The sequence below is a fragment of the Telopea speciosissima genome, chromosome 1, assembly GCF_018873765.1.
Source record: "Telopea speciosissima isolate NSW1024214 ecotype Mountain lineage chromosome 1, Tspe_v1, whole genome shotgun sequence".
Lineage (NCBI taxonomy): Eukaryota > Viridiplantae > Streptophyta > Magnoliopsida > Proteales > Proteaceae > Telopea > Telopea speciosissima.
The window spans coordinates 15,660,492-15,673,125 of record NC_057916.1 but is presented as its reverse complement, the minus strand read 5'-3'; the positions used below and the strand labels follow the sequence as shown (position 1 = coordinate 15,673,125).

Below are 12,634 nucleotides of genomic sequence, written 5' to 3'. Positions count from 1 at the left end.
GTGGAAGCTCGTAGATCCCACACCAGTAGATGTAAGAGGATTGGAGAACGGATTTGATCAGAACTATCCTACCCGTATAAGAAAGGAATTTGCCCTTCCAAATCTAAAGCCTCTTGCGGATGAGATCTAACATGGGGGTACAATCCGGCCAAGTCCTTGTTATTCTTTGCGGGGGTTTCTGATCTGGACAAATCAGCCTACTTGGAGATATCTGGTTTTCTTGAAGGCCATCTGCCTGTCAAATCCTTAGGTCTCCCTTTGATCCCGGCTAGACTTTCCGCCCACCATTGCACCCCTATGCTTGACCTTATTAGGAAGAGGCTGCAGCTTTGGAAGGGCAAGCTCCTCTCCTAAGCCGGCAGATTGGTTCTCATCAAATCAGTTCTGGAGTCTTCTTACATTTATTGGTCAGGCATCTTTAGGCTTCCTCAAGCTGTTATTAAATCCATGGAGTCCCTCATGGCCTCTTTTCTTTAGAAGGGCAATGATTCAGGTAGATTTCTGCATCCTATCAGCTAGGCAGCAGTGTGCCTTCCCAAAAAAGAAGGCGGTCTAGGCATTCACAGAATAAAAGAGGTAAACTTGGTGGGTACCATCAAGCTCATTTGGAGGATTGCCTCAAAGCAGAAAAGTATCTGGGTAGATTGGTTATATTCAGGCCTTCTTCGCCAGGACTCAATCTGGACTGCTTCAGCCTCCTCCGATGACTCTTGGGTCTAGCGTAAGATCCTTGCTAGCAGGCCCCTGGCCATCCAAGCTATTCACTCTACTATTGGCGATGGGCTCTCCTCCTTCCTATGGTTAGACAACTGGCATCCTAAAGGAATTCTCCTCCATTTGGTCTCTCCAAGAACCATCTATGTTGCTGGCTTCAACATGCTTTCTTTAGTGGCTGATATCATTGATCAAGCTGGCTAGTCGGTCTCCTCCTCCTTCCCAAGCCCTTGATCACATCTGGAATGAGCTTCACACCATCTCCAGAAGGCCTACTCCTAGGGGTGATTGTGTCACTTGGAAGACCAATAACTCTTGCTCCTTTTCTTCCAAGGCTGCATGGAACCTCATCCGTTTGAACGGCCCTTTGGCGCCTTGGTGCAAGCTGCTCTGGTTCAAGTTTCATATTCCCCGCCACTGCTTCACTGCTTGGAGAATTTTCACCAAATGCCTTCCAACTCAGGCTTTTCTTCGCTCTAGGCAGATCTCAATCTCTCCTGCTTGCTGCCTTTGCTGGAACAATACTGAAGACTTGGATCACCTCTTCTTTGACTGCCCTACTGCTTCTGCCATTTGGAAAGGTATCTTGTCCAAGTGCTGGCCTTCTCGTAGAAGAATTCTCCCTTTCTCAAGGGAATGGATCTGGATTGACATGACCTTTGCGGGCCGTTCTATTTGTGATACAGTAGGCAGATTAGCTTTTTGTGCAACTCTCAACCACATTTGGATGGAGCGCAATATCAGGAAATGGAACTCCAACTCTCGCTCCTACCAGAAGATTTGGGATTCCATTTCCTTCGAAATCAAAGCAAAATTACTGCTAGCTCCTCCCTCTTGTTGTTCGGACACCCCAAGGATCAGGCTCATTGTTGATTCTTGGGGTTTATCTAATGTTTCTTTAGTTGCTACAGCCGGCCTTAGCTAAGCTTGGGCTTTGCTGTTATTTTTTCTTCTTCCCCTCGGGGGCCCTTGTGTTTTTTTCCTTTTGGTAATGAAATTTTTATTCACCCAAAAAAAAACATGGGGGTACAGTGGTGGCCGGTCAACCTTGCAGGAATAATTGTAAGGCTAAGGTATTTCACGGGAAGGGAACCGAGAGAGAACCCAGTCAAGTGGAGGAAAGAGGCTTTGACCTGATCGGAGACCCCAGAAAGAATGATTTGCGATTTTCAGAGGTTAATGCGCAAACCCGAGAGAGATTCAAAGAGTTGGAGGGAAGACATGATGGAAGAGATGGAGGAGGGGGAAGCCTTGGAGAAGATCATAAGATCATCTACTAAGGCAAGGTGGGTAAGGTTGAGGCTTTTGCATTTGGGGATGGGGGAGATAAGGTGTTGGTCAGTTTTAGCTTGGATGCTTCTAGAGAGGACCTCTAGAGCAAGGGAGAAGAGGAAAGGAGAAAGGGGGCCGCCTTGGCGGATTCCCACTTTTGCGGGGAAAACCCCCACAGGGAAGCCATTGACGATGACCGAGAAGGAGGGGGAAGAGATGCAGGAATGGATCCAGTGGACAAAGACAGGAGGAAAGGCCATCTGAGTCATGACATCGCAAATGAAATCCCACCTAAGGAAGTAAAAGGCTTTATGGATGTCAATTTTCAAGAGGGCAGCGGGGAGTGAGATTTGTGGTAAAAACCCCAGACAATCTGCGCACAAAGCAGAATATTGTTGGCAATGCTTCTACCTGAGATGAAGGCCGATTGGTTCGGGCTAACTAAAGAAGGAACCACCAACTGAAGCCGGTTGGCCAAGATTTTGGCAATCAATTTATAGAGAAGGTTGCAAAGGGAGATAGGCCGGAAATCAGACAGGGATGAGGCTGCCTCTTTTCTTGGGGATGAGGCAAAGGAAAGTTTGATTAATATGGGGGAGCTGACTGGGATTATAGAAGAAGCTGTGGATGGCTTTAATGAGATCATCTTTGATGATGTTCCTACTAGCCGAGAAGAAACCCATACTGAACCCATCAGGACCTGGAGCCCGATTGGGTTTTATGCGTGAGGACCACAGTAAGGATTTCCTCATCTGAGGGAATGGATTGGAGGAGATCCAAAGAGGAAGAGGGGATGAATTTATTGATGAGGTTAGGGGGAATGGGGGAGGGGGGCAGAAAAGAGTGGAGAAAAAGGAGATGGCTTGATGATGGGGGACCGGAAAGGAGAAAAGAAAAGCTAGGAAGAAATCAGAATTGCAGGGGGAAAAGAGAAGAAACCGGACAGGAAGAGGGGGGGGGGGGAGGAGGAAGAAGCAGTGGAAGAAGAAGAAGAAGAAGAAAGGGGGGGGGGGAGGGGAAGGAGTGCACATGCACACAAACTCACTTCAATTCATTCTTTCATTATTTAATTCTGTTCAGCATTCCTTCTCAAAATACAGTCTTTAAAACTCAAAATCAAAAAACAGAGAAGAAAATAACTCCCTAACAACTACTTCTACAGCAATAACTGCCCCCTAATAACTCTAAAAATAAAGATAAAGCATAAATAAACTAAATGCAGGGCTGGTAGAGCTTGCGCTTGGGCTTGGGCCTGAGATGGTATCCATTGGAGTATCTAATTGGTCCTGGGCTATGGACTAGTAGGAGCAGCCCCCAAATGTCTTGCATCAACTCTCCCTTGCTTTAAAAAACCTTGACCTCGAGTTTGGATAAACCTGGGAAACCAGTCCATGTGATGCACATCCATGCCGTTCAAAAGCTCCGTTAATTCACGAGAAGAGGAGATGAAATCTTGAAACAGCATGTTAGAAAACCCTGGATCAAGGAGTAGAAGAAGAAGCAGAGGTAGAATAGAAGAGAGAACTATGAGAGAGAAGAGCAAGAGAGAAAGAGAGAGTTGTGTGAGAGAGGAGAGAGGCAAAATTGGGTGAGGTTTAAGGCTCACCTCTTAGCAATATATATAAAAAGACTTACATGCTAGAATAGGAAAATAACAATAGACTCCAAGTAGGAGACTGACCTATAAAGGAAGTAACCAACTCACCTTAACTAAACTACTAATAAAGGGAAACCAAAACTGACACAAGCTGTATAAATAAGTGTACATGTCACATATGGTCATGTATCCCTTACAACACCACTTGGTAGACTTTAATACAGCACGTCCTCTCAATATTGTTGAGTGGAATGTCGAAGTCATACGCCATTACTGTTGCAGCATCTCCAGTGTTATTCGTCATTCCAACTTGGGATAAGATGGAATGATATGGAACGATTGGTTGTTGCAATCATGAGGGTAAGGGGGTTCTATGGATGTTATGGTAAAGAGGATAAGGTAGTTGTATATGAATATTTTGGAGTTCTGGCTTGGGGTTTCCCGAACAGAGAAGGTGTGAACAAGATTAGAGAACTTAGATAGGAGAAGAAAGATAAGAGGGGAAGAGAGACTGAAAAGGAGAAGAATCCGAGAGAGAGAAGAAAATAACTCCCTAACAACTACTTCTACAGCAATAACTGCCCCCTAATAACTCTAAAAATAAAAGATTAAACATAAATAAACTAAATGCAGGGCTGGTAGGGCTTGGGCTTGGGCTTGGGCTTGGACCTGAGATGGTATCCCTTGGAGTATCTAATTGGGCATTTGGGCCTGGGCTAGGGCTAGTAGGGCAGCCCCCAAATGTCCTCCATCACTTGATTTTTAATGTCTAGGGCATTAGTAATGGGGGTGCCATCCGAAGCCAGGAGCATGGTGATGGAGTTATAATTGGAGCGGGCTTTCAGAGAACGGTGGAAGTAAGCCATATTGGAGTCTCCAAGTTCAAGCCATTTGATGCAGGATTTCTAGTGGAGAAAACTCTCTTCTTGGGTGGAGAGAGAGGACAGCTCAGATGAGAGCCTTTTCTCTTCCTCCGCGAGAAGAGGGTTGAGCATTTCCAGCTGGAGCTAGGATTGGACAATGGAGAGATCGGAACGATAAGAGGAAAGACGAGAGGAAATGTTGCCAAAGATGGAGGAATTCTAGACTTTCAGAGCACCTTTGGTATTACAAAGCGTTTTTGCAAAAGGAAGGAGAGGGAGAGAGAAGCAATGAACAGGCTTGGACCAGGCCTCATTGACGGAGGGAAGGAAGAGGGGATGGGAAGACCACTTGTCAAAGAATTTGAATGGCTTTGGGCCAAAGGAGCTATAGGGTTGAATGAGAAGGTGACAAGGGCTATGATCAGACATACTGGGACGGAGGAAGGAGGCATGAGAGTTCGGGAAAAGGGAATGCCAAGCATCATTAGTGAGAAGACGAGCAATTTTACAAGCAATCCTATTTGGACCAACTCTCTTATTGTGCCAGGTAAAGGGAGAACTCGGCCATCTAAGATCGTTGATCCCAAGATCGTCGATGCAATCATCAAAGGCATTGACCAAGGGGAGATCAAGGGGGCGACCACCAATATTTTCAGAACCGAAGCGCACAACATTGAAGTCACCTCCTACACCCCAAGGAAGGGTACCGACAGAGGACTGGAGGAGAGAGTGGTCATTCCATAAAGGAAGACGATCGGCAGCACGGTTCAAGGCATAAACAACTGAGAGGAAGAGAGAGGACGAGGGATTGAAGAGGGAGAAATGCAGGTGCAGAATTTGGGAAGAGGAGAATGAGGAAGAGATGTGAATTTTTGTGGGGTCCTAAAGGAACCAAATATGACCATTAGGGGAGTGATCATAGTTGGAAAGTAAGGACTAAGAGGGAGCGATGGAAGAAACAATGCGGGAGGCATTTTCTTGGAGGACTCTACTATAGTTTCAAGAAGGGCACAAAAAGAAGCATTTTTGGATTTGATGAGAGAGCGAATTTCAGCATGTTTGGCCAAGAAATTAAGACCCTTGACATTCCAAATAATACCTACACACATGGAGAACTAGAAGGGGTTGAGCGGCGATACCCGAGGGGGCATGCTTCTATATCTCTTGCGAGAGTAGGTAAGGAGATGGCGATGAGCCAGCGGGATTGCAACTGAAGAGGTTGGGGAGAGGGGGTAGGGTCTCACCCAAGAGGGCCTCAATGACAGAGGCGGAAGGGGGGATTGGGAACTCAAACCGGACAAAGTAACTAGGGGGGAGGGGTTAAGGGAGGTGTGGTTCGATGGGTGAGTGTTGGAGGGAGGATGGTTCAAGGGATGGGATGAGAACCGGGTCAGGGGAGGTTGTGGGTGCCAATTGTGGGCTTGGATTGGTTCGGTAGGGCCTTGGTTAGGATAGGAGAGGGAAAATGGAGTACGAGGGTTCGGGCTTGGTTGGGTAGGACTGGGGTTAAGAGAATTGCAAGAAAAGAGTGCACGCGGGGTCAAAGAGGTTTCTCTGGCCATGGGACATGTGGGACGAGGGTTAGAATGGTTACTAGGGTTAAGGTTGGGGTTAAAGGGTTGGTTAGGTGGGGTTAAAAAGGAACTACAGGAAGAGAGGAAAGGACAAGGATGTGGGATAGGAAGGAGGGGGGAGCTAGAGAGAGGACGTCTCAGGGGTGTTAGCGAAAAAGGGGTAATGGTTGGAAGGTGGGGCGAAAGGCAAGGGGACTAGAGGAGGTTGTGGGTGAACAAGTTTAGGGGTGGTAACGGGGTTAGATATACCTTCTAGGGAGTGGCATCGACGATGAGATCGTCCAATCTGGCAAGAACTTAAGGAGTTGGAGGCAGGGGCTTGAACCGTCAAGCGATTTTGGTGCGTAGTGGTCAGAGGCGCAACAACTTGATCACCAATCGAAGGTCCATCTTTTCTAAACCCTGAGCTAGTACCTGCAACAAAGGGATCTTCTGAACAAGGAGCCAGCAGGACAAAGTCTTGGGCTAACCGAGCTTGCGATTGCGACAAGGTGATCGGCAACGGCTGGGTCAAAGCCTGAAGAGGAGTACCTTGATTTCCAGTGGGGACCAATGGTTCAGATGAGCAAGCAACACCGTAGTTGGGAGTCGAATCATTTTGGGTAATAGGGAAGGAGCAACGGCTCCTCCCAGGTGGAGAACAAGAGGCCGGTTGTTCTCTCCGGCAGCGGAGACGATGACATAATCTTTTTCGGCCATAGCTAGGCTCACGGGAGGTGACAGGGAGAGGCGGTAGCGTTGGGTATAAGACAGACCCAGGATGGAATAGCGAGTCCAATGATTTGAGTGGGGCGGCAACATCTGTGGCAATGGTTACTTGGCGGCAAATAGTGGAGATGGGGGCCAGAATTTCAATGTCTGTTGACGGAGAAGGCATCACGGAGGCAGCTGCTGGAGCATAAGGGCCAACAGTGGCAACGGCGGGATCGATAGAGAAACCAGAGTCGACTGTGGCCTTACTAGAGCAAGTAATGTATTGATGCCCAAAGGTCTTACAATGGATGCAATGAGGTGGGAGCCATTCGAATCTGATCGGTTGTTCAAAACTGTAGCCATCCTCTTCCACAATGGAAATAGAAGGAGGAGGGCAGGTAGCTGGACGTTGATGCAGATCCTAGCAAACGAGAGTCGTTCCTTCTTCAGAGTGAGAGCATCAGAGTATAAGGGGAAGCCAATAACTGAGCCAATTCTATTGAGACAGTCTTGACTTCAGTAATGGAGGGGACGACCAGGGAGAGCAATCCAAAGGGGAATGGAGCTGAAGTCGACCTTGGGGAGTTGCATGTAAGGGTCCCACTGGCAGAGGAAGATGGTTTAGTTCCAACCAGCCAAGGAGCCCCTTTGAGAGCACGGGCTTTCACTTCGCCAGAGAAAAACTTAAAGATGAACACCCCATTATCAAGGAGGTAAAGATCCAAGGAACCTTGAGCTTTCCATTGTTTAGTGAGAGAAGCTTTAACAATATTGAAGGGTGGTCTAGAACCAAGAAAATGGCCTACAAGGCAAGCTTTCCATTTAGAGATTTCGGGAGGGAGGAGGTTGTTGGGATAGAGAGCGAATGAAGAGGAGCCATCAGTGGAAGGTTGAACATAGTGGAGGGGGAGCCCAGAGCTAGCGGGGGAAGATGAAGAAGTGAGAATGGAGGACCAAGACTTGGTCCCGGCAGGGGATAGTGAGGTGGGAGGAGGCGGAGGCAGAGGGGGAGGGGGAGGGGGAGGGGGAGGGGGAGCTCATTTCACCACCGAAAGAAAGTCATCCGTGTAGGTGAGGACATTGGGAAACACATTATAGAAGAAAGCATAGATATGGCCAACTCTAATGAATCAATGAAGAAAGCACCCAAAGATTGCAGTCAGGAAGGCGAAATCCTGAAGAAGCATGAAGAACAGGTCAGCTGGAAATTAAAATTTGAACTTGAATAATTTTTCGTTTTCTCCTTCAGTCTCGTTCCCCGAGCTTCATTTGTGTGTGTGTGTTTTTTAGAGTGATGCTTTTTCACTTTTGTTAGATAGAATACTGCTTCTTGGCGCTCAAGATATTATCATCATTATTCATTGTCATCATCAGTGATTGCTTTATAATCCGGTCATTGATCTCTAGTTTTCACTAAATGACATTTGTATGTTGTTTTGGTCCAATATGTCCTCAATAGAATCCAATGATGAATTTTTGTTAGTTCTGGGTGAATAGCTACATATTTCTGTATCTATATTGGTCTATTGCATCTTCAAGAACTATTGGAGTAACTTTAACCCTTTTCCACTTTTACCTATAGGCAAATCATGCTAGGAATATTGTATGTTAATTAAAACTGTTTACAGGGAGAAATAGGCCGTAGAAGTGGAGGTGATAATGTACTTGAAAGAGAAGGTTATGCTGTTTCTGCCGGGTCTGCAATGGGACTTGTAGCTTTAGGTATGGATTTGCTTTTATAACTGGATTCTTTCAAAAGGTTAATGTTTTAGATGGCTGACTTAAATTTATTGAAGGTCGAGGCGAAGATGTGCTTGGTTTCATGGGCACCTTGGTGGATCGGCTGTTCCAATACATTGGTGGCAAAGAATCTCAGAATGTATGGTGATGGAGACGTTTTCGTGCTTAAGTTTCCCTATTTTTTATTATTGTCAAACCTTCTAAACTATTCTCTTTGGCAGATAAGATCTGACAGCTTGACTTCATTGATTGCCCACTAAGTTTAAAAATAAGTCTCATACTTCTCTGTGTTGCCTCTGATTTGTTTATGTTCATCAGCAGAGATTTCTTACCATAATACCATCAACAGATGAGCAAAATCGTGGTGCCGGGCAGGTTTTGTAACTTTCCAACCAAGTTTTTGAATTAATTGCTTCGACTTTGATTTTTTCTTACAGCTTATCAGGAACACAAAATCAGTGCTTTTCTGTGTTTCTGAGTGTTGATTTTAATGGTTCCCCCCCTTGTTTATTACTTTTTTTTAGATGATGGATGGTACATCTGTCAATGTTGATGTCACTGCCCCTGGAGCTATAATTGCTCTTGCTCTGATGTTTTTGAAGGCAAGTTTTTTGCATAGGATGTAGTTCTGTATATGTTCAATATCTGATGCTATTCCAACTTCCAAGTGGACTTTTTTGCATCCAATATAAATGTAAGAATCACTACATTGTTTGTCAGCATATGCCAGGATGTTCTTACATGACAGAACTTTTTCTTCTTTCAGACCGAGTCGGAAGTTATGGCATCTAGGCTTTCTATTCCTCATACCCATTTTGAACTGCAATATGTGAGACCTGATTTTATAATGCTCCGTGTTATTGCAAGGAATTTGATAATGTGGAGCAGGTAGGGTTAACATGGATTCCTGTGCTATTTAATTTCTAAAGCAGCTACAAACTTTTGTATTCAACTTAATATATCTGGTGATGCAGGGTTCAGCCTTCCAGGGAATGGATTCAATCCCAGATTCCTGATATTGTGAAGATGGGTGTATTGAGCATAGGTGATGAGACAGCTGACTGTGATGAAATGGATGTTGAAGCACTGGTTCAGGCATTTGTCAATATAGTGGCTGGAGCATGCATTTCTCTTGGTAAATCTTCTTATGCTGGTTTAAGTATGCAGTTTTTTTGTACTCCCCCCCCCCCCCCCACTCTTTGTCTTGCAATTGCATTTTCTTCCTTTGTTCTATTTACCTTAGTTTTGAGCCCAGTGCAGCCTTATTAAAAGAAAATATGATCCTTGTTTGTGTTTCAGTATGATATTTTGGTCAGGGCATAGAAATCTGCCCCCTCTCTCTCTCTCCTCTTGGGTGGGTGTGTGTGGGTTGGTGGAGTTGTGTGTGTATGTGATGCAGGGGTTGTCCAGGCAACCCAAGATGCTTTGCTATATCATTTTTGGAATTATTGGACTTGTTGATGGATTACTTTTAGATTCAAGTCCTAGTTTTTTTTTGGCAAGTTACATGTTACTATTTATAATGAGTCTGATTTTTCTATTTTCTGTAAGTTTTCTGTTTGTGACTCTTGCAGTCTTACTAGGATTTTTGGCTTCGTTGAGTGGTAAGCTGCTTTTGAGTCAATTTAATTTTTGGACTATTAGTTAAGTTTGAGGAGACATCTGATTGGATATTTTGAGTGATATATGTAATGAGAAAAGCTTCAACAGGATGAATATTTGATTTTTCTTGGTTGGAAATTTCTTTTTTTCCCCTTTCCTCCATGGTTGCTGCTATTGTGATTTACACTTGACTGGCACCAGATTGTTTTACACAAATACTGTGCCTGTGGGGTTACCTTATTTTCTCTATTTGCTATTTTTCTGAGTTAAGTTTGAAAAGCGTAGTACTTATCCCAGTTTTTTGCCCCCTATTAACCTTAATTGATGTTATTCTACTTCTGTTTTGAAAGAAAAAACTCTTTACCACTTAAGGTCATCCCTAATCAGTTGAATGGGTGCTTATATGCCTAACTAACAAGCCTGTCCTCAAAGGTCATAAAGAGAAATTGACTAGTTTTGGCACATTACCGGCAGATATGATATTTTTGTTCATTATTGGTCTAGAAGGATGTAAGTCCTTCCTTTGATGGTTTTTTCTTTTTTGGGTGAATTTTCTCTTTTCCCTTTTTTTGCGTGATGCACAGGCAAGCATGCCCTTGGCCCGATGGCCTATGGCGCAATTTGGGTTCCTTCCTTCAATGGTTAGGCATGTTAAAGCTATCAATGGAGGATATAAGCAATAAATTATAATTGAAATCTGTACTAGGTTCCATTTTTCAATTGCAGTCCCATTAATGGTGAACTGAATGTGCATAGGATTGAGATATGCTGGCACCAGAAATGGTGATGCACAAGAATTACTTTACAGTTATGCTGTCTACTTTCTGAATGAGGTATGATCTCTCTCTCTCTCTCTCTTGATGCTGGTTTACGTATCTCTGATGTCTGGGAAGTTGAGAAATGATTCACCAACCTTTGCAGATCAAGCCTGTCTCTGTTACAAGTGGGATTACATTACCCAAGGGATTGTCTCAGTATGTAGATCGAGGCACATTAGAGATATGCCTGCACCTCATTGTTCTTTCCCTTTCTGTTGTAAGAATATTTTATCGTGGTCTCAAGGAGAATTCAGATTTTAATGTAAAAATATGGGAAATCTGCTGCTAATATGTGTGGACAGGTTATGGCAGGCTCAGGACACCTACAAACATTTCGGTTGTTGAGATTTCTCAGAAGTCGAAACTCTGCAGATGGGCATGCTAGTTATGGAATCCAAATGGCTGTAAGTTTGCAATACATTTTGCACCTCTATGGGATGTAGAACGCTTTAGCTTTGTCGTGGCTAATTACTTTTTAAACTCATTCATGCCATGTTCCCAATTTTGGCTAAAAAAGGTACAAATAAGTGAAATATTTCAATTTCACTACAACATCTCAATCTAATCTGAAATCTGTAATGCTTTAGTCGTTTTCCATGTTCAACCAAAATTCTACAAAAAGGGTCTTAGTTAAGACTAGATTAGGGTTTTAACCTAGTCCCAATTACCCACAACACAAACAACCAAATAGCAGCCAAAAAACTGCCACTTCAGGTCTGAAACAAAGGTTTAGCATCAGAAAATTGCTAACTCCAGAACCAGTAGTTCTGAAACAAAGGTTTAGTACCAATCACGTTAGCTAAGGAACCATTAGCTAAAGTAACACTAGACGAAGATTTTTGGAAGGAAGAAAGAATACCTGAAACACCAGTCATGTGATCCGAAGCCCCTGAATAAATGATCCAGGGACGATCCAGGGACGAGGAGTAGCAGTCGAAATACAGGCAGTAGTATTACCTGTCTGAACAAAGGTGGTGGTTGGAGGCTGGGCTGACTGAGAAATCTGAAATTGGGTAAAACGGGCACATTCCTCATCAGACATCTTCACTACCTTATCCTCGGGCTGTGGAGATGCAGAAACTGTAGACTCAGTAGTGGTAGTAGAATTGGCAAACTGTTGCTGAGATGGTTTGCCATGACGTTTCCAACAAAAATGTTGGATATGTCCTGGACGACCACAGTGGTGATAAGTCTTCACCAAACCCGAACCATCAGTAACACTCTGAGTACCCAAGGTAGGTGGTTTGCTAGAACTAGCCCCACCACCACGACCATGACCACCACCACTATTACCACCAATACTAGTCCCACTATTGGGCCCACGGTTGGGAGGAATAGAAGCCAAAACCGAATTATCAACAGCAGTAGTGCTCTCACGAGAGACACGTAGAACCCGGGAAAAAGCCTCAGACAATGTGGTTACCTTGTCACCACCAAGAATTTGGGAACGGACTGAATCATACTCCTTCCCAAGTCCTCCTAAAAAGCCCATGACAGCAAGTTGCTCCCACTGACTTTGCATTTGTTCCACATCAGAAGTAATAGGAAGTAAGGAATTTAACTCCTCATACATCCTAAAAATCAGCAAAATATTGGGTCAAAGGACGACCCTTTCTATCAATAGAATTCTTGGGACAAGTCATAAATGCGAGAAAGGTTGTTTTGTCCAGAATACAAAACATTAAGATACTCCCACAACTCCTTAACCGTATCAATATGTGTCGCCAAATCGGCAATTTTGTGCTCCATAGAATTCAGCAT

At 44.3% G+C, this 12,634-nt stretch overlaps 1 protein-coding gene across 2 annotated transcripts in view; it reads left to right on the top strand.

Annotated features, from left to right (window-relative positions):
* LOC122671564 (anaphase-promoting complex subunit 1) overlaps window positions 1-12,634 on the top strand; it is a 141,386-nt gene that overhangs the window by 106,237 nt on the left and 22,515 nt on the right. The window contains exons 21-29 of one of the 2 annotated variants that reach the window (XM_043868871.1): window positions 8,342-8,435; window positions 8,510-8,592; window positions 8,775-8,828; window positions 8,978-9,055; window positions 9,220-9,341; window positions 9,428-9,588; window positions 10,812-10,888; window positions 10,977-11,090; window positions 11,176-11,277. In XM_043868871.1, coding sequence (XP_043724806.1) covers window positions 8,342-8,435; window positions 8,510-8,592; window positions 8,775-8,828; window positions 8,978-9,055; window positions 9,220-9,341; window positions 9,428-9,588; window positions 10,812-10,888; window positions 10,977-11,090; window positions 11,176-11,277 — 885 coding nt within the window. Of the gene's footprint in view, window positions 1-8,341; window positions 8,436-8,509; window positions 8,593-8,771; window positions 8,829-8,977; window positions 9,056-9,219; window positions 9,342-9,427; window positions 9,589-10,811; window positions 10,889-10,976; window positions 11,091-11,175; window positions 11,278-12,634 lie in introns of both variants that reach the window. The other variant, XM_043868864.1, reaches the window with a different exon arrangement.